The sequence below is a fragment of the Ruditapes philippinarum genome, unplaced genomic scaffold (genome assembly GCF_026571515.1).
Source record: "Ruditapes philippinarum isolate M1 unplaced genomic scaffold, ASM2657151v2 ctg3759_1_1_1_1, whole genome shotgun sequence".
Taxonomy (NCBI): Eukaryota; Metazoa; Mollusca; class Bivalvia; order Venerida; family Veneridae; genus Ruditapes; species Ruditapes philippinarum.
In genome coordinates, this window is record NW_026865774.1 from 61,816 (window position 1) to 83,215 (window position 21,400).

General features: G+C 33.1%; 1 protein-coding gene across 1 annotated transcript; it reads left to right on the top strand.

Moving 5' to 3' along the window:
• Positions 1-15,452: 15,452 nt before the first annotated feature.
• On the top strand, positions 15,453-21,348 carry LOC132730262 (uncharacterized). Its single transcript, XM_060716144.1, has one exon. It carries the CDS (start codon positions 16,610-16,612, stop codon positions 18,653-18,655), a length of 2,046 nt encoding a protein of 681 aa, XP_060572127.1. The 5' UTR covers positions 15,453-16,609; the 3' UTR covers positions 18,656-21,348.
• Positions 21,349-21,400: the final 52 nt, after the last annotated feature.

Consider the following 21,400-nt stretch of genomic DNA (forward strand, 5'->3'; position numbering starts at 1 on the left):
CAACTTTTATCATGTTTTTTAATTTAGAAATTTGTAGCAGAATAAATACTTAAGCAAAATATTTAATTATCATAATAATATGACTTCCCATAATAATTTTATAGCCTTGTCTACGCACTTTCCGCACAGCCCTCGTATGTTATACTGGACATGACACAATGTATTCTTAATAATCAAAAGCAACAGAACATTGCTATACACCGCAAATAATCTGGGTTTTTTTATCTAGCGCAAGTGATAATTCCTTAAAATAGAAATATTTTGTCAAAATTATCCCTGTTGAAAAGACTGCCAAAAATACAACTGCGTCGTATCATATTTTATTTTCAACTGCGTCGTATCTTTTCGTAAAAATCATTATTTTCTTAGAAAATAAACATCTCTTTTTAATGAAAGTTTAGTAAATGGTGCAAAATTATATTTCAAAGTTTATGGTGAACTCGGAAACGAATATATAATTGATTTGAAGGAAAAAAAGATAGATAAAGCAATATGAACTGCGTCGTATCCACACATTTTAATAAAATTTCTGCCCCGCTTCCAGTTGCAAGTTCGCTATAACTTTTGTTTTACAAAATAGTTGTGTAAGCAACATATACCGAACGAAGCGGAAAATAGTGTAGCGTGTTAATACATATATCTGGTTTTCAGTCATTTCCAACAAAAAGAGTTATAAACAAAAACATACATTTTTCGTTCCAAGATGGCGGCGTTTGTTTACATTTTGTAGGATACGACGCAGTTTTGATTCCCAGCCCTGTATTCACAAAATTCACAAAGATGAGTTGTATGCTCAATTTTTTTTTATTGAATTTTGTTAAAAATTGTATTTTTTCATTTTTTAATGAATTGGATTCAAACTTGGAGAAAGCACATTTCAATACATGTTGGGACATACTTTTGAACCTGAAGTTTCATGAGCATAATTGAATTTTGGTATCAGTTGAGCTGTTATTAATGTTTTTGAAACAATTTTACCCACTTTCGTGTTTTTTGATGTACATACTTACAATTTAAACCAGGGATGTAATTTCTGATGCAAATTGAATTAAGATAACAACTGACTATTGTCCAACAAAATTGACCTGGCACTCTCGCATTTGACCCCATAGTCGGTATTCCGTAATCGTTACGATCTAATTGTAAGTCTTTATGAATGTATATAACCAGTTGTTAAATGGTCTAAATTATAAATCCTTCTTAGCACAGTCGATAAAGGTTTTCACTTCAAGAATAAAGACTTGAACTCGAAGGCTCGAATCCTGATTCAGCCATTTTTATTTCTTTTCTTATTTTAAAATTGCCATTTCTCTCCAAACGTGTGCAAAACGTTTTCATTTTTGTGTGTGTAGTATTTTTTAATATGTTTTATGAACGCGCTGTCCTTTTTATTAATTAAAGATAATGTAATGAAATAAAAAAACTGTATAAAACCACTTCTTAAAAGATATCCTAAAAACTAGATGTAGTAAAACGATTTTAAAGTAATTATTGCAAGTAAATCCCAGAATAAAATAAAAAAGGTATGTTCATAACGTGGTGTTGGTTAAGTATCGAACCGGAGACCTTCAGAGCAGTAGTTAGACATCTATACCACTACACCAGTACTCACTGACGTATGAAATTAACAAATATTAAATCGATATTATCGTAAGATACTACTGTTTATCAATTTACCTTTACGGAAATTAATGAGGTGCCAGGTCAATATTACTGGACAAACTACGTTTGATATTATTATTTGATATTGTTTGACCTAGTTTCTCATTTTTTATGTACCTACTTGAAATTTAGACAAGGGTTTGATTTCTGGTCCTGAAATGAATTTTGATATGATCTTGCCTACTTTTGATATTGATTGACTTACTTTTTTGTCTTTTATGTACAGACTTAAAAATTTGGACCAGGGGTTAAATTTGTGTATTTCTAATGTTGAATTGAATTTTGATATCAGCTGACATATTTTTGATATCATTGACACCATTTGACTTGTTTTGACATTTTAGATTTTAAATTTGAACTAGGGGTGTAATCTAAGATGCCGAATTGAACTTTGATATCAACTGACCTACTTTTGATATTTTTATATCGCTTAACCTACTTTCTTGCGTTTATTATGTACAGACGTGAAATTTGGACCATGAGTGTTATTTCTGATACCATACTGAATTTTGATATCAGCAGCTGACCTTCTTTTGATATAATGGATAACAGTTCCTATTTGCTTGCTTTTTGACATACAGACATGGAAATTTAACCAAGGGTGTAATTTCTGACGTGAAATCAAATTTTGATAAAATCTGATCTACTTTTGATATTAGCTTCTTCCTTGTTTTTTGACATACAGACTTTAAATTTGGACTAAGTGTGTAATTGTTTAACTTGCCGAAAGAGCTGGACTTGCCGAAATGAAAAATAATTTCAAACACTGAAAAGCAGTTGTTTGAGCGTCTCAGGGCCATCATGACCCTCTTGTCATTTACTTATCGTAGTGCTCGTTAAGCCACTAAATTGCACATTTCTGCGTTACTTTTGCACACTTCCTGCGTTATTTGCACATTCCTGCGTTATTGGATATACACAGTGTTCAAATGTGTTTGCCTATACAAGTTAATGTAAAATAAGAAACTCCAAAAAAGGATTAATCTTTACCCCAAGGGTTATAATTTATTGAATTTTAGCAGAGGACTATAAGGTTATGCTATATTTAAAAAATTTACAAGTTTTTGGCATTAAAGTTTCTAAGTAATATAGTTTTGAATTAAAGTTACTTTCTTATATAACAGAAATGAATAAATGAAATAAAAAAAATATTTTTATAGAAGTTCACCAGGCTAATTATTATGGAAAAATATTTGATTGTGTTTGGTTTTACATCACGCCAATACAATAAAGGTCATGTGGAAATTTTCTAGCTTTTCTGGTGTATTACATATACACTTCTCTCCCTTGATTTTGTTTTCTATTTTTTTTATATTATTTACAAAGGAATTAATTTCATTGTTCGTATTTTCTAACAAGATCAGAAGAGGGCAACATATGTTTACAAATGATTTATTTCAGGAAACAATTATAAAATTGTATTCAAATGAATATTCAATCAAATTATTATTAAGCTACGAAGAAAATATATTGACTAGGTCCAAACAAACTTTATTATATTCGTCGATAAAAGGCGTAAAACCTGTTTAATAATTCAGTACCATATATGAGAAAAAACAAACAACAAATTTTCCGGCGTTACCGCGAAGCACTATTCGAGTACAACGGCGTTACCTCATAAAAACGGCCTGAATTAAATTTCATCAGCTTATTTTGATTTTCTATGTCACCAAAAGTTTAGTTAATATCATTTATCTACCAAAGATTGAAATTATACAGTATAATATGTATTGTTGTACTAATAAGAATCGACAAAAGCCAAAATCACACTCAAAACGGTGGTCAAGTCATCATTTTCAAGAATAATCTTTAAAAGTAAGCAATTTCGTGGGAATAATCTTGATGACGGATAAAGTCTAATGTCTTCGGAGCCATATGCGGCAATTCATTTTTTTTCAGTTCGGTTAAATAGAAAATATGTTACTTACCGCGTTGTAAAAACTGCCAGGTATCTGCCATGTATTGCACAATTCTGCGTTACTTATTGCACGAATAGTTCATTATTTTCACATCTCGGCTTAACTGGGCATACTAAGTGATGAATGGTATCTTCTTTAAACCTTAGACAATTGTTCATTGTTACACTCACATCATGTATGACAATGTTCAGTTCAAGAATTATTTCCTCTTAGTTTAAGAATTTTGGTTTTGAAAATGTTTTATTCTGAAAGCAACCAAGGATGTTTTAAGATCTCAAAATCTCTGTCAGTTCGTCTGTCTCTCCGTCTCTGGAAACTGTTTCCTGAGATCCTTTTTAAAAGACGTTTCAAACAAATTTACTTAAATAGAGAAAAGTTGAAACATTATTTATACTTGTATCATAGTTTGGGGACCTTTCTATTGAAAAAGTGTCAGAATTAAATCGTATACATATACATGCACAGTGCGGTAACTGGAGTGCAGGTATCAGTTACCAGCACTCCAGAGCATGCCCGTGGATTGGTTCATTTTTGCCGGGGTTTACATATTGTGACGGCAGAGAAAGGGAAAGGGGCAGAACTATCATATTCAAATGCTCGTTCATTGGTTAATTTTTTCTGGGGTTTCATATTATGACAATAAGGAACGTGCTGTCATGTTTGACTATGATACAAAAGAGAAAGAACACCAAAACACTCGGCAATCTGATTTATACTCGGGGGCTACGCCCCCTCGTACAAATCAGGTAGCCTCGTGTTTCGGTGCTCTTTCTATTACATATTCATCCTGAGAACATTGGACCTTTTAATTATCCGTTGTGTAAACATAAGTTTCAGAGTAAATTTTTAAAACTTGGCTGTTATGAAAGGAAGGGAGCCTTAACACATTAGATATATACAGATAAACTAAGAACTCAAAAATTAAAATAGGGTAAACAAAATCAACACGAAAAGTCGTCGTTCAATGAACGTTAAATGAGTGCCATTCATGCCATTCATTCATTCAATCAATGGCATAATTCAATGACCAAAGGTCCTTCAGAATGTTGCTGGTGTTCTAACCGGTAGGGAACCGATGGGCTGCTTCCAATACTATGGCAATAACTTGTTTATTATGTCTTTTGACAGCTAATCTGTGATATGCTGGCCCTGATTTCCTTTGAAAATTCCATTTTATTTAGTTTCGCTCATTGTTTTCTCGATTAGGGCAATGGAGACCGTACGCCGCTTTTGATATTGATTTCATCAATTTGCCTAGTATTTTCCGTGATAAACGCGTTACCAATCCGATTCCTATAATATATTTTAAATATTCTGAGATTCCAATATTTTGCTATAAATATAAATCGCCTGTTCAATTTCAACAAAATTGTCTTCGATCTAGACGTTGAGTCTAATACACCAAAATGTTTCAAAATGCTGTGATTTGGATTTTTGCCATATAATCACTGGTAATTTTGATATAATAATCGACAAGAGAATCCGTAATTTATTTCTTTAAGGAACTTAATGTATACTTCCTTCCTATATCGATTATAATGCTTGTCGAATCAGCTGAATCGATCGAAGATTTTTCGGTAAAATAGTGTCGTAGCAAAATGCTGGTAGTAATGCACCTAATACAGGGAACCATAATATGTTTAAAATGATTGAATACCGTATCAAAATGTTTCGATGAAATGAACATCTTTTACCACCTAAGCATAGCCTTACTTTATGACATCTTAGAAAGGAAATATTAGTGTTCTACACTAAAGTTTTATTTCCGACCACAAGTCATTAGATACTGTGAAACATTTCATGAAATACGGGCAAACATCTTGTTTGGCCTGTTAAAAATTCAACTGAAATTTTAGATAAAGTTAAGAATTATCAAACTTCATCTGTAAGTACTGACGATGTGTCTTCTCTATATACAACCTTGCCACACATACATATAAAATTTGATGGTAAATTATTATCTTTAATTAAAAAAGACATTTGTAAAAGAAAAGGTTACGTTTCTTGATTGTAATTCAAAAGAGACAGTCTTTACCAATAATATCATTAAACGAAATACAATGTGGACCTGTGAAGAAGTTTGTAGAGCACTTTTGTTTTTATTAGATAACAATTACTACAGGTTAGGTAATATCTCTGTCAAACAGATAATAGGCATTCCAATGGGAACTAATTGTGCATTCCCTTTACGAAAATTCCCGCCGTGAAAAATGCAAAAAGTTTGCCTAGCTTCTAGGCGTAATCCGTCTAAGGCTTTTCAGGTTTACATATCACTGATTCTTCCTATAAGCAGGAAGGAATACGCTGCGAAATATGCAAATGTTTTAGGAAGAAAACAGGGTACAGGGTATTACATGTAAATGCTCTTAAGAAAATTTATGCAGGAAAACATTCTACCAAATAAATTTTTATCAGAAAAAATTCTTAAGGAAAACAATAGCATGAGGATATCCGCCTGAGGAAAATTCTTGACAGTATCAAAATTCCGCCTAAAATATTTTAGGTAGTAAAAATATCTACTAAGAAAATCACTAGCAAAAGAAAATTCTGCCTAAGGAAAAATTACCACAAACTTTAGTTAGTCACCATTTTTGTGATGGTACATTAATAAATCTGAATTATGGATGGATACACTATTATTATTTAGCTGCATTAGAATTATTGGAGACAGAGAAAAGGTGGTCACAATAACCAAAATTTTAAGTAATCTTTGAGAGCTTTACCATAGCTTTTTTTACATTAGGTTACATGTAAAGTATGTAAAAGATTACACACACAAAAAAAAACAACAAGAGGGCCATGATGGCCCTGAGTCGCTCGCCAGAAACAACTGCTTTTCAGTGTTGAAAATTATCCATTGTCAATATTTTCTGATATTAAATTTGAGCCAATCAATTAATATGAGCAAACTTGATAAAAGACTACCTAATAATGCTACAAAGTTTGGTGATCATCAATCAATTATTTCAGTAGGAAATGATGTTCAAGGGTATTTCTATTTTTAGCTATAGCGGCCCTTAAAAGGGGCCAATCAAATTAATATGATCAAACTTGATAAAAGACTACCTAAGAATGCTACAGACAAAATTTTGCGATCATTCATCAAATAGTTCTATAGGAGAAGACGTTCAAAGGTTTTTCTATTTTTAGACCGAGAGACCCCTAAAAGGGGCCAATCAAATTAATATGAGCAAACTTGATAAAAGACTACCCAAGAATGCTACAGACAAAGTTTGGTGATCATCCATCAATTAGTTCTGTAGAAATAGACGTTTAAATGTATTTCTATTTTAGCTTTAGCTGCCCCTTAAAGGAGTCAATCACAATAATATGAGCAAACTTGATATAAGACTACCCAAGAATGCTACAGCTCATGAACAAAGAGGGAAGTTCGGAACATGTTCCATGCATGATAAACGACAGACATTTTCTTTACGTAACAGTAATATCTAAAGATGTGTCTCAACGTAATTAAATAGACAAAAATAGAACCCCTAAAGAATGGCCAAAACGACAAAATTGAAAATGTTGCAGGCTCGGTTCAGTTGATGGAATGGCACTAACGTGTCACATTGAAGGTTCCATGATGACCGCCAAATAAACACATCTGCGGATGTTTAAAAAATCCAAATTTACCAGTTCATGTTAAATGTTGAATTTTGCTTAAGCCGGTGCTAGGGGGCATGGACGGTAACTTGCACATTTCATTACCATCCATGAAAAGGCTCAATTAAACCGAGTTTGTAACATTTTCAATTTTGTCGTTATATATGTTCTTAAGGGATTCTTTATTTCTCTCTATTTGATAGAGCCTGTACCTGAACGGTCTATAAAATGCAAGACAAAAAAGGTACTATTTTTTTCGTAAAAATCATTTTTGGGTATTTTGTTTCAAAACTGCATCCAAAATGATAAGACAAATATTATTCGCGGCATGCATTTTTCGATTGATGAAACACAAGCATATTTCTAAAGTGGTTTCGGTTTTCCTTACTTTGATACTTTATTATCACCCTAAGGATATATTTTTACGTTAAAATTGGTGTTTGTCTTCTTCGGTATTCTTTATTTTGATACTGTATTTGATGTAATCAACGTAAGGATATGAAAATACCTGCGTTGAAATTGGGGTTTTGTCTGTTTATCTCTAATATACAGGCTTAGAACTGAAGCTACAAAATTGTAAATGTTGCAGGTTGATTTGATTTGTTTAAGTCATGGACGGCACTGGAAAGTACAATTTACCGTTCACGCTCACTAGCACTGGCACAAGCAGAATTTAACATTTAAGAGGCCTGGACGATAGCTTGCTCATAAACAGGCTCAATTAAACCAAGCATGTACCATTTTTAATGTCGCTTTTATCATTTTGGTGGTTGACCAGTCCGGGCTCTGTCTTGTGCCCTGTCCTGTTTTTGTTTGGGTCCGCCTGGGCTCATTGCCACTGGTTCTTGTTGTTGGGTCGTGTGGGGGTTGCGTTCATTGAACGCCGCCTTTCCTTGTTGATCTTGTTTATCATATTTGATGCTTTTCATGGATTACGTTTTTCTCTTCTATATTTTTAAAGGGATCCAAATGAAGGAAACCTTATACAAGCAGCCAAAAGGGGCAATTGGGGTGTCATCGAGAAATTAATAGAAATAGGGACAGACGTCAATTGTGAAGATGAATTTCAGGTACTTTTTTATTGTATTGTATGATTTCTTTAAATTTGTTCAAGAGAACCTAAAAATAGAGAGAAATAAAAAATCCCTAAAAAACGCACAAAAACGACAAATTTAAAAATGTTGCGGCTCTGCTTGATTGAGCCTGTTCGTGGACGGTACTGGAAAGTGCAGGTAACCGTCCACGTGCCCATAGCACCGGCTTAAGCAGTTTTCTCAAATACTATAAGTTCGATTTAACTTGAAATAAGGAAAACATGATCAGAAAGGAAGGGAGGCACCCAATGAAATCACCCACAACACAAATACATTAATCTGTAAGTAACTGTTTTACTATAACAAATATTTGAGGGCAAAGATTTGAACATATTTGGAAATATCCACTACATAATGGTTAATACTTAATATCTAAGCTCAAAGGCTTTTAGAGAAGAAAATTGTAAAACGCTCTATAATATACCATGCCCGGCAAACTGTCGCTCCATTTCAAAATTGTGATGTACGATAAAACGAGCGAACGGCATTTACGAGATAGAGCCGTACTGGTTTCCTAGCAGTTTCCGGCCACAAATCGCACTTTTTAACAAATAAAATAAAAATCAGTCTACGGAGGGGTACAAAACTTTGACAGGACAAAGTTAGGTACCTGTCCAGCATTGCCATGTGTTTAATGTTGCACTTTCATTTTACTTTTTAATTTGAATATAGGCCTGAAATGTAACGCCTTTTTTCACCTTTATTAAAAAATTCATAGCAGTTTTCCGGACCTTTTTTATTTTGAATATAATTCAGTACCATAAAGCAATATTAAGATGATTTTATCAGACAAACAGAACTTCCCAACCTTTTCCGTGTCGTCTGCAAAAATATTTTCCGAAGTATTGATTTACCTAAAATGGGGTCTTAGTTATTGCGCATGGATATTCAAACTAGAATTCCCCAGGTGTTGCTTATTTTTGAATGTCGCAAGTTCTCTTATGTAACTTTTAATAACAGGCAAAACTTCAAAACATATAAATCGTTGTACTATTTTAAATGTTGTTTAGCATAGAAAACAAATGTTTCTCTGATTGATGAAGTAATGTTGATACCTTACTGGTAAAAATAGACTACTGGACGAAAATTATAAACGGCCGGAAAACTGCTAGGGGACGGAACTGCTAGGAAACCAGTAGGCCGATTTAATCAGCTAATTGTAAGTGTTCTTTATGTTTTAAGTATTGTTTATGTTAGAAAAATATCAACCCGTAATAAGAACTTGTCCCTTGTGCAACATAAATTACTTATAAAGAATTTCGTAAATTTGTAACGAAAGTTGTGGAGCCAAACGGCAAGGGGTAGAGCGAATGGTTCGATGTTGAGCGCAAGGCGATATTTATTTGGCATACAAGGTGAAGCGTAGTCTATGAACTTTTATATGTAAAAGCTATAGAAGTTAAAATAAACGCAATCCAGTGTTGAGACCAAGATACAAGTATATATACCTTTTAAAGACAACTAATAAAGCGTGATATCCTTTCAACGACTATAGCGTAATACATGTAATGGCGAAGGTGCCTCCTATGGCTGCCGTATAGATTCCATTATTTATGTTAAAAAATATATATATCGTAATATTCAGGTTTTTTTAATTTTATTATTATTAATTGTAAGAATTATAATCACATGTGCAGATCCATATTAAATGTGTAATTTATTGTATATTGCTGTATTTATGTTCATGGAAGATTCTGTATTTATTTGACAAAGATTTTATTTCCGCGTTAACGTCACGTTTTGTTTAGCATATTGTTAAACGGACGTTGCGTCATTTGTCATTTTAAACGTCAATTTCTTTCTGAAGAAGACTTAACGTCGAAAGCTAAAGAAAAGCGTTAACTTTGTTTTCATTGAAATGATTATATATTATTTATGTTCCAAATTTAAATGAGGCCCGATCATTGAATGATAGGCATGGCGTAATACAGGATGCCACTTATTCGATGTCAATCATGATTTTTGACATATTTATGTACATTTGAAAACATGTGTCTGTGCAAATTCGACAACATCGAAAATTGTGTCTGAGCAAGTACGTGTAACGCGATTGTTCCCTGCATTTTTTCCAAAAAGTAAGATACATGTATTAGACACAAAATTATGCAATGCACGGGGCACATTAAATGGATCACTACTACCGAGTTCATTTTACTATGACTATATTTGATTAAAAGCTCTAACGTGCATGTTCAGGTCAAACAAAAATAAGCCACGTTTCATGAAATTGAAAAACTTTTGGAAGGTGGTGAATCTCTATGAAATACTTGACACAGTGTCAGTCGGTCTAAGGATATAACACGTGTTAAATACTTTCTCTGTTTAGGTTATTATTTTCCTCTCAAAGTGTAAACAAAACTGTTTACTTTTATAATCAAACACTGCATATGGTCAGTACAAATCTTGGTTTAAGAAAAATAAATAAGTTACAAAAAATATCTGTAAAATGTTGTTTGTTTATTGAACAAACAGAACGTAGTAAAAAGCAGTGCTCAGTCGGTGTACGATTATCAATAATTGATAGACCTAGTTATAGAAGAAATTGATTAATATATTATCATATTTCTCCGGCTTCACCTTTTAGTACATGTTTTAACTTTGAAATATTTTATTTATAGAAATTCGTAGACTACGCTCTTAGCACCAAACTTAATATCGTTATTCGCCCAAAAACCGACTTTTCGCTCCATCTTTTTCCCTTTGGCTCCACTACTTTCGAAAAAAAATCTATGTACAAATTGAAAAAATCCATCAAAGAAGTTTATTTTGCACGAAAGACTAGCTCTTGTTACGGGTTGATACTTTTCTAAAACACCTTTTCAAGAAATCCGAAGTGTAGAGCGTTTCAATGGTTGAAGGTTTGATATTTAACAAATCGTCTCATTTCGAGAGGGGGAAAAGTTCTCCTCGGCTTAATATAATTTTCGTTTTGTAACAGCTTTGATCATTGAAAGCCTCAAACAATCCTTGACGAAACATTGATCGGTTTTTTTAAAAAAATACAATTAAATGAATTACAAAACGAAAGTATAAACAAAACATACAACAAGCCGTAAAATCGGACTTCTGCTCTTTCTCGGAAATGCCGTTCGCTTGTTGAACCGGACACCAGAATTTTGAAGTGGAGCGACAGTTTGCCGGGCGTGTATACACTAAACGGAAACCATTACCACCGGACAGGGTCATTAATCACTCAATGTCCATAATTTGAAATGTCTTGGGAACGCTTTCTTTTGACTATGGACCATACGCCGCATTTAATGGAATGGCCCGAATAATTTTTTCCATATAAATATACCATTTAATGTAGGTTTAGACCACTAATTTTTGTGCGAAAATGTTAGAGCATTCGCGCACTTCGTTTTTCCAGAATAATTATTCAAATGGTAAACAAATGACCAAAAAAGGAAAACGTTTAAACAAGTTTCACTCAAATCGGGCTAAGAAAAGCATAAAAATACGATTTTCAATTTATTTCATCAAAGTATATTTCTTAACTATCTTTGCATATATTTCTGTTTAAAGTGTCCCTGCGCATTTATGTAAGAAATTTAAATGTTATGTTTTTAGGCTTTTAAACCTCAGTGGAGTCCCTCATTCACATTATGATTCTGTGGTCAAAATTGGTTACCTTATGTTTATAAGTCAAACATTTAGAAACAGAAGTCTTTGAAAAACCTAAGGACTAGAACTTTGATAATGTGCTTGAAATATGTCATTATGTTTTTCTTAAAAAATGTTTAGATACTATGTATTTTACCTAAATTTTAAACTTAGAAATACTGTCTTGTTTTTGGAGCAACACTCTTGAAGTTCAGATGAACACATCTGCAGATGTTTCTAACTTCAAATTTTCATCATTTTTGTGATTAAAATTTAATGTTGAATTCTGCTTAAACCGGTGCTAGTTGGCGTGAACAATACCTTGCACTTTCTATGAACAGGCTCAATCAAACCGAACCTGCAACATTTAAAAATGTTGCCGTGTTGGGCTTTCTTTAGGGATTCTGTGTTTCTCTATTTCTTTAACCTCTGATTCCCTTTAAAAAATTCATTTTATTTCGTTCCGCCCATTGTTTACGCGTTTAGAGCACATGCATTTTTAGCTCACCTGACCACGTAGTGGTCAAGGTGAGGTATAGTGATGGGGCTATGTCCGGCGGTCGTCGTCGTGCGTAGTGCCTAGTGCGTCGTCAACAATTGGGTTGTTAACAGTCTAGCAGTCCCAGTTTTGATTGGATCATTGTTACACTTTGTCAGAATGTTTGTCTCAATAAAATACAGATCGAGTTCGAAGATGGGTTATCTCGAGTCAAAACTAGGTCATAGGAGTATAAATAGAAAAAGCTTGTTAACACTCTACTAGCTGCAGTTTTGATCCAAATATTCTGGAAATTTGTCAGAAAGGTTGTTTTGATGATTTCTAGGCCAAGTTTAAAGATGGGTCATCTCCGGTCAAAAACTAGGTCACAGGAGCTAAAAATAGAAAAAGCTTGTTAACACTCTAGTAGCTGCCGTTTTCATCCAAATATTCTGGAAATTTGTCAAGAAGGCTGTTTTGATGGTTTCTAGGTCAACTTCGAAGATGGCTTATCTCTGGTCAGAAACTAAGTCACAGGAGCTAAAAATAGAAAAACATTGTTAACACTCTAGTGGCTGCAGTTTTGATCCAAATATTCTAGAAATTTGTCAGGAAAGTTGTTTTGATAATTTCTAGGTAAAGTTCGAAGATGGGTCATCTCCGGTCAAAAGCTAGGCCACAGGAGCTAAAAATAGAATAAGTTTGTTTACACTCTAGTAGCTGCAGTTTTCATCCAAATATTCTGGAAATTTGTGAGGAAGGTTGTTTTTGATAATTTCTAGGTCAAGTTCAAAGATGGGTCATCTTCGGTAAAAAACTAGGTCACAGGAGCTAAAAATAGAAAAACCGTGTTAACACTCTAGTGGCTGCAGTTTTGATCCAAATATTCTGGAAATTTGTCAGGAAGGTTGTTTGAATGATTTCTAGGTCAACTTCAAAGATGGGTCATTTCCGGTAAAAACTAGGTCACATGAGCTAAAAATACAAAAAAGATTGTTAACACTCTAGTGACTTCAGTTGTGATCAAGATATTCTTGAAATTTGTCAGGAAGGTTGTTTTGATGATTTCTAGGTCAAGTTCAAAGATGGGTCATCTCCAGTCAAAAACAAGGTCAAAGGAGCTAAAAATAGAAAAAGTTTGTTAACACTCTAGTGGCTGCAGTTTTGATCCAAATATTCTGGAACTTTGTTAGGAAGGTTGCTTTAATGATTTCTAGGTCAAGTTCGAAGATGGGTCATCTCCGGTCAAAAACTAGGTCATAGAAGCTAAAAATAGAAAAAAACCTGTTAACACTCTAGTGGCTGCAGTTTTGATGCAAATATTCTGGAAATTTGTCAAGAAGGTTGTTTCGATGATTTCTAGGTCTAATTCAAAGATGGGTCATCTCCAGACAAAAACTAGGCACAGGAGCTAAAAATAGAAAAAGCTTGTTAACACTCTAGTGGCTGCAGTTTTGATCCAAATGTTCTTGAAATTTGCCAGGTAGGTAGTTATGATGATTTCTAGGTCAAGTTCGAAGATGGGTCATCTCCGGTCAAAAACTAGGTCTCAGAAGCTTAAAACAGAAAAATCTTTTTAAAACTCTAGTGGCTGCAGTTTTGATCCAAATATCCTGGAAATTTGTCAAAAAGGTTGTTTTGATAATTTCTAGGTCAATTTCGAAGATGGGTCATCTCCGGTCAAAAACTAGGTCACATGAGCTTAAAATAAAAAAAGCTTTTTAACACTCTACTGGCCGCAAATTTGATCCAAATATCCTAGAAATTTGTCAGAAAGGTTGTTTTGATGATTTCTAGGTCAATTTCGAAGATGGGTCATCTCCGGTCAAAAACTAGGTCACAGGAGCTAAAAATAGAAAAAGTTTGTTAACACTCTACTGGCTGCAGTTTTGATCCAAATATTCTAGAAATTTGTCAGATAGGTTGTTTTGATGATTTCTAGGTCAAGTTCGAAGATGGGTCATCTCTGGTCAAAAGCTAGGTCACAGGAGCTAATAATAGAAAAAGTTTGTTAACACTCTAGAAGCTGCAGTTTTCATCCAAATATTCTGGAAATTTGTCAGGAAGGTTGTTTTGATAATTTCTAGGTCAAGTTAGAAGATGTGTTATCTTCGGTCAAAAACTAGGTCACAGGAGCTTAAAATAGAAAAACCTTGTTAACACTCTAGTGGGTGCAGTTTTGATCCAAATATTTTGGAAATTTGTCAAGAAGTTGTTTGAATGATTTCTAGGTCAAGTTCAAAGATGGGTCATCTCCGGTCAAAAACTAGGTCACAGGAGCTAAAAATACAAATAAGCTTTTTAACACTCTAGTGACTTTAGTTTTGATCAAGATATTCTGCAAATTTGTCAGGAATGTTGTTTTGATGATTTCTAGGTCAAGTTCAAAGATTGGTCATCTCCGGTCAAAAACTAGGTCACAGGAGCTAAAAATAGAAAAAGTTTGTTAACACTCTAGTTGCTGCAGTTTTGATCCAAATATTCTGGAAATTTGTTAGGAAGGTTGTTTTGATGATTTCTAGGTCAAGTTCGAAGATGGGTTATCTACGGTCAAAAACTAGGTCACAGGAGCTAAAAATAGAAAAAAGCTTGTTAACACTCTAGTGGCTGCAGTTTTGATTCAAATATTCTGGACATTTGTCAGGAAGGTTGTTTTGATGATTTCTAGGTGAAGTTCGAAGATCGATCATCTCTGGTCAAAAACTAGGTCACAGGAGCTAAAAATAGAAAAAAACTTGTTAACACTCTGGTGGCTGCAGTTTTGATGCAAATATTCTGGAAAGGGCTAGGTACGTTTTGGATCGTTTTTGGCCCAAAATTTTGAGAAAATTAAATATTGAATATAAATAAATTATTTAATGTCAATTTACCAAGCAACATATATGCAATTAAAAACTAACGTTCTTTTGTATCGCGGCAACGTCGATGACGTCACAAATGACGTCAATCACCTTCTACTTCGGGCAAAATTCGCGAAAATGGGTAAATTTTGGTGCAATTCTACAAATATAAGGTAAACGCATTTTTTAACCGCTTAGGTTTTTACATTTTATATTACAATAAAATAATAGCTATAAACCTACTATTTTGTGGTTACTGCTTGCGCACTTCTTTTAATTATCCAAAGTTTACACTCCGTCTGTCAGCTGTTTACATAATGGCAAATGGCGCCGGGTAGTTAAGGGGCGTAATCGAGTATATATTGATAGTAGGAGAGGCTCCTGTTCTATTAGTGTTGCGATAAATATCACCGTACATTTTAACAGACTAGAATATTTCTCTTTAGTGTGCATTATTTTAAAAGTGTATTTTAAATACATACTTTTAATATTCTACTGTACTGTAAACACATTTTATTGTTTGATTTTATTAACCTGTCAATTGCATACTGATTATACGGTAAATGCACACAATATATTAATCTTCGTTAAATGTTCGGTAAATTTCGTGAGATGTGAGTAGTAAGATGTGATTAAATTGAAATTCTCATCGAAATAATTACACTGACCGTTATAGCGCAATAGGGTAAACTGCAGTTTTATAATTTCTAATGTCCTAGTGTTTTAAGATCGAGACCGCGTATCTCCATTTTTTCTTATTTATAACTATTTTTAACATTATTGAAGCTATGATGTTTCATGTTGTCTTTTTTTGTTTTTAATATGTTTTGCACTTATTTTGGTAAAGCTATACTCTTTTTAAATAACTTAGTTTAAGAATTAATAATTAAAAGCCATTCGGATTAAAATCAATAAATGTCATTTCAGTGCCGTAAAATACAATACAAAACGAGACAACTCAGTGTTGCTAAGTTGTTTTATATCCAGGTAGACAATTTTGCAAGCACTTGGCCATTTTCATTAAAATATACTTCAAAAATAAAAAATTAAAAGGTCTAAGAAAAACAGTGACAAAAGTAAGGATTGAACCATTGACCTCTCTGAGGTAATCACTTAACTGCGGATGTGATGAAACCATATACATTACACTAGTGTGAATTTTCCAAACATTAGTTATATCCTGCCTACTAATTATCACCGAATTGGAATCGAATATTCAAATTAGCGCTATATAATGTATTCATAATTGACAGGTCAATAAAATCAGACTATAGCTATAGATTTAATGTTTTAATTCCAACTAAATCAATTTAGTTGATTATGGTAAATTAGATAGTTAAAGCATATGTATTTTATTTTTGTTTCTAGGTTAAATGGTTAAAAGAATCCGAAATCAAAAAAGTAAAAATGAACCCGTATTATATGCACTGTATTGTGTGCAATAAGCGTGTGACACAAAAAGAAAGAAGACCAATAGTTGGAAATAAAGATCTGAAACGATACCTTGAAAAATCATTTTTCTTAACAGTCAGTGATAATTCAGTAGCGTGCAATAAATGTAGACAAAAATATTATCTTGAAATGCGAAAGCAGAATGACACAAAACAATCAAATAAAGCGTTGAATTTAAAGTCGAACGAAACAACATTATCTGCTAAAAGAAAATTAATTCAAACCGATGAAGAAACAATTGCTCTACCAATATCTACAACAGGGCAGTCCCATTCTCGTTGTTTTATTTGCGGCAAGCCCGGTCCAAAGTTGGTGCGTATTAAAAAGGAAGCCAGACACGATATTTTTATAGAGCTAAACATTATCCTGTCAAAAGGGGCTAGATGCTGCCCAAAACATTTAACAGAAAATTCATTTTGCAAGGAAGCGTTTATGTTACTGAAAAACAATAAAAATATACGCAATGTTTCCCATTTTACATGCGAGGAAGTACATACCCTTATAGAAAATATTAGAAAGGCTGCTAAGGACAACAGAAATAAACGGGTTGATTTTGACGATAACGGTATGAATGATAACGACTATGAAAGTCTCACTGGGTTGAATAGGGCACAATTTGACGATCTTCTTACTTATGTAAAAAACAGTAAAAAGTCACAAAACAGAAGTATTCGTGGTTCTTTAGGAGTATTTCTAACAAAGCTTAGAACAGGCCTTTCTAATCGTATCCTTGGCACCATTTTCAACATGACAAAATCTCAAGTTAGGCGCTCATTTGCTTCAATAAGAAAACAATTGTCGAAAGAATTTGTTATTGAAAATATTGGTTTCAATCACGTCAATCGAGAAGATGTCGTCCAGAAACATACACGGCCTCTTGCGGTATCAATATTTGGCCAAAATGAATGCAGTCCTCCTGCTATCCTTGTACTTGATGGCACATACCTATATATCCATAAAAGCTCCAATTTCAAATTTCAAAGACGTACATACAGTGTTCATAAAGGGAGGTCACTCGTCAAACCAATGATGGTTGTTACTACAACAGGATATATAGTATCTGTTCTTGGCCCTTATTTAGCTGATGGAAAGAATTCCGACGCAAAAATATTAAATCATATGATGAAATGTAATATTGAAGAGATAAAAAATTGGATCAGAAAAGGTGATATTTTCGTTGTTGATCGTGGTTTCCGCGATTCATTAAACATCCTTAAAGAACTAGGTATTGACGCAAAGATGCCATCTTTCTTACCGAAGGGTGAAAAACAGCTTTCTGCAGAAGATGCAAATAACTCTAGACTTGTCACTAAAATTCGCTGGATAGTTGAGTCAGCAAATGCCAGGTTAAAACAATGGCGATTCTTTGACAAAACTCTTCCAAACAGCCATTTGCCTAACATTGAACAATATATCAAAATTATGTGCGCAATTTGTAATAAATATAAACCACCTTTATCAAATGCTTCTGATCGTCTGGCAGATTTTGAGCTCGGTACAAAAATGTTTGAATTGGCTCAAAAAAATAATGAGCTACAATATGAGGTAGAAAAAATTGTGTCTAAAGAAAGTGTAAAAACAAAATGGAAACTTGTTGATTCAAACAGCTTAAAGGACTTTCCTTGTTTGACGGAAGAAGACCTCCGAGAAATTACATTAGGGGTGTATACACTGAAAATGGCCAAGAGTTACACGGCAGAACATTTAGAAGATGACGCATACACTATTCATATATCTGTCGATATTCCAGGTATATTACAAGCAAAACTCCAGAGTCGACACACCTCCTCTGTTAAGTACAAATGCTGGATTAAGTATTCGGCTCAGAAGGTGACATCGTGGTACTGCAGATGCAAAACTGGAACACGTGTAGTTGGGTCGTGTTCACATGTTGCTAGTGTAATTTGGTATCTTGCTATTGGTCGATTTAATGAAAATCAATGGCCTAAAGATTGGAACAAATATGTGAAAGACGCATATAATAAGATAGGTGAAGAATAAAGCACCCTTCTTTTGATTAAATGTGCAGTGATAAATTGACAGTGAAAACTAAAAATGCAAGCTCTTTTATTCCTGACCGTCATCTTCTGAAGACTGCAATTAATTTATCATTCAGTTGATAGTATGCATTTATTTACAAATGTGTGAAATGAACATTATATATATAATATTTGTGCATCATGTTTTTCTTCAGTGTTTATAACGGAATTAACCGACTGACTCATCAACGGTTTACTTACACTCTCATTTATAGACCATTGCCTACACATTCGAACGTAAAAATGACGGTGATTTTCTCATTTGGTGGTATATAAGTATACAGTTAATGTTATACATAAGACATTGTTGGCTCCGGCCACGCCACACACATTATACATATACAAAAGTTGATGCTGTACCGTAGTTTGTTAGTTAATTGTATTCGGAATAGTTTTTGCATAATTACTTATAAATAATTATGACTTTCAACTTTGTTCTCACCGGTGATATTTTGAATTACATTAAATATGATATAGTGCAAATGTATGATATCCAAATAGCTGGAAAAGCTTTTCACGGCAATTGTATTTATATGTAATGAGTCATAAATTGTGTTAAATCCAAACTGAAAATAAGAGACTGGTTGTAATTGAAACATCGGGAGCATTTTGTACTGCTATACAAATTACAGTATATTACAGTACTGTTACACCAACGGTATATGTCATTGAAAAAACTAGGAATTTTTTTTTGGTATAATGTGTACATGTATATTCTTTACATCATAAAAGAAAAAAGAAACCTAGTTTGTGCTTTGTGTTGTTATATTTGTAATCTGAATATTCAAAATCTGGCAATGAAATATGTGGTATTATCCATTATCAGGAAACATAAATATTAGTGTAAATAATCCGGAACAAGTCAATTAAAACAGTATTCTAAGCATGTTGAAAATATTTTTTTATTTTTATCTGAAAACAATTTGATAGAATTAATGACCACGGTAGTTTAAATTATCCGCGAATAATATACCTTGCAAAAGAAAAAATCTGTAACAGGAGAAAACATCTTGTACTTAATCGTGAAACATGTTCTTTTTGTAATTTAGTTTTTTTAACAGAATAATTATAAACATTTAACCTCTGCGTCATTCGTATAAAAATTATGATCTGTGTTTGAAAGATACGGAAAGAACTTCGACATAACAATGCCGACATTTTTGTGTCCATTTTTTTATGTTTTCTTCTTCTTTTTCCATTTTATTACTTTTTATTCATTTCATTTTATTTATTTAATTACGTTTTTTAAAGTCATCTTAAAATATGAAAAGTAAGTTCTCCACAGAGATCGCCGACAAATATTACATGAAACATGGAAATATCCAGTATTCAAGAATTAAGTTTTGGAAGATACAAAATCATTTGTTTCGTAGATGTATTACATACTGTGGAATATTAAAGACATGGCAAAATCTATATACCGAGTACATGAACACTAATAAATCCATATCAAATCTAACACGCACGTGGTGTTACAAGCAAGGTGGTCTCCCTTTTTAATTTATGACATTTTGGCGGGAATTCAAGGGAGGCTAATCATTCGACTATTTCGGCAGTATGACTGTAACTCGCCGATTTTAGATCTCTTGTTTTATTAATCAATAGCAAATTGTAAAAATTCTTATTTGAATATCATAGATACTGTTTATTTTTAAAAGAAAATGCAAAAGAAACGTTAAAAAGTTCAAAAGACCAATTTATAGGCCGATTCCGGTAATCCTTTGTCGATTCCGACATTATGACAATAACTTGCCGATATTAAATCTCTTGTTTTATTAATCTCACGTGATTTTATTTATAAAGATATTTTTACATATCATTGATATTGTTATATTTAATTATAGATGTAAGAAAATTGATAAAAAGCTCATAGATAAGCAAATTACAGGCCGATCGGGTAATCAATCGCCGAGTCCGGCAGTTTACCCCGTTTTCGCCGATTTTGAATATTTTTTTCACTTTTATTTAAAAGCGATTTCACAATTCCTTTGGAGATCAATCATAATCTTTAAGTTTCATAAAAACATGAAAAAGAAACATAAAACGTGCTTTAATAATCAAATAACAGGCCGATTACGGTCATCCCTCGACGAATCCGGCAGTATGGCAGTAACTCTCAGATCTTAGATCTATTGTTTAATCCAAAGCGATTTTATTTATAAAAGTCTTTTGACATATCATTGATAGTGTTTATATCTTATAAAAACGCAAGAATATTCTTTAATAGCTCATTAATAAGGAAAACTACACGTCGATTGAGATTCTGGTAATTCCCCGCCGATATTGGTAATTCCCCGCCGATTCCGGTAAGTCGAGTAAGAGGCTTACATCTTACAGATTATGTGAAAGATCAACATCATCATTATCTAATGATAATCATGATAATGATAATAATAATAATAATAACAATAATGACAATTATAATCAAATACTCGCATACATAAAAAGTTCTGAAGTTAACAAAATAAGTAATTACAAAAGACCGCTCAATTGTCATAGCGGTAATATTACGAATATGTGCCTTTTCGTGCAAACTTCTAACAGATTTCGGTGGTTAGCTGTTTTAAACTGATGAAGTTCCAGTGCCGGAAATTCAATTATGAACTGGTTGTAGTAAATGTGTATTTTATAAAACAGCAATCGCTGAACACATTGCTTTAAAGAGGGTAAATAAATTATATGAATAGAAGCTATTGTATGTCTTCTT

What these genes read in the sequence shown, in the direction of transcription:
- LOC132730262 (XM_060716144.1), top strand. Translation starts at nt 16,610, where the DNA reads ATGAACCCGTATTATATGCACTGTATTGTGTGCAATAAGCGTGTGACA.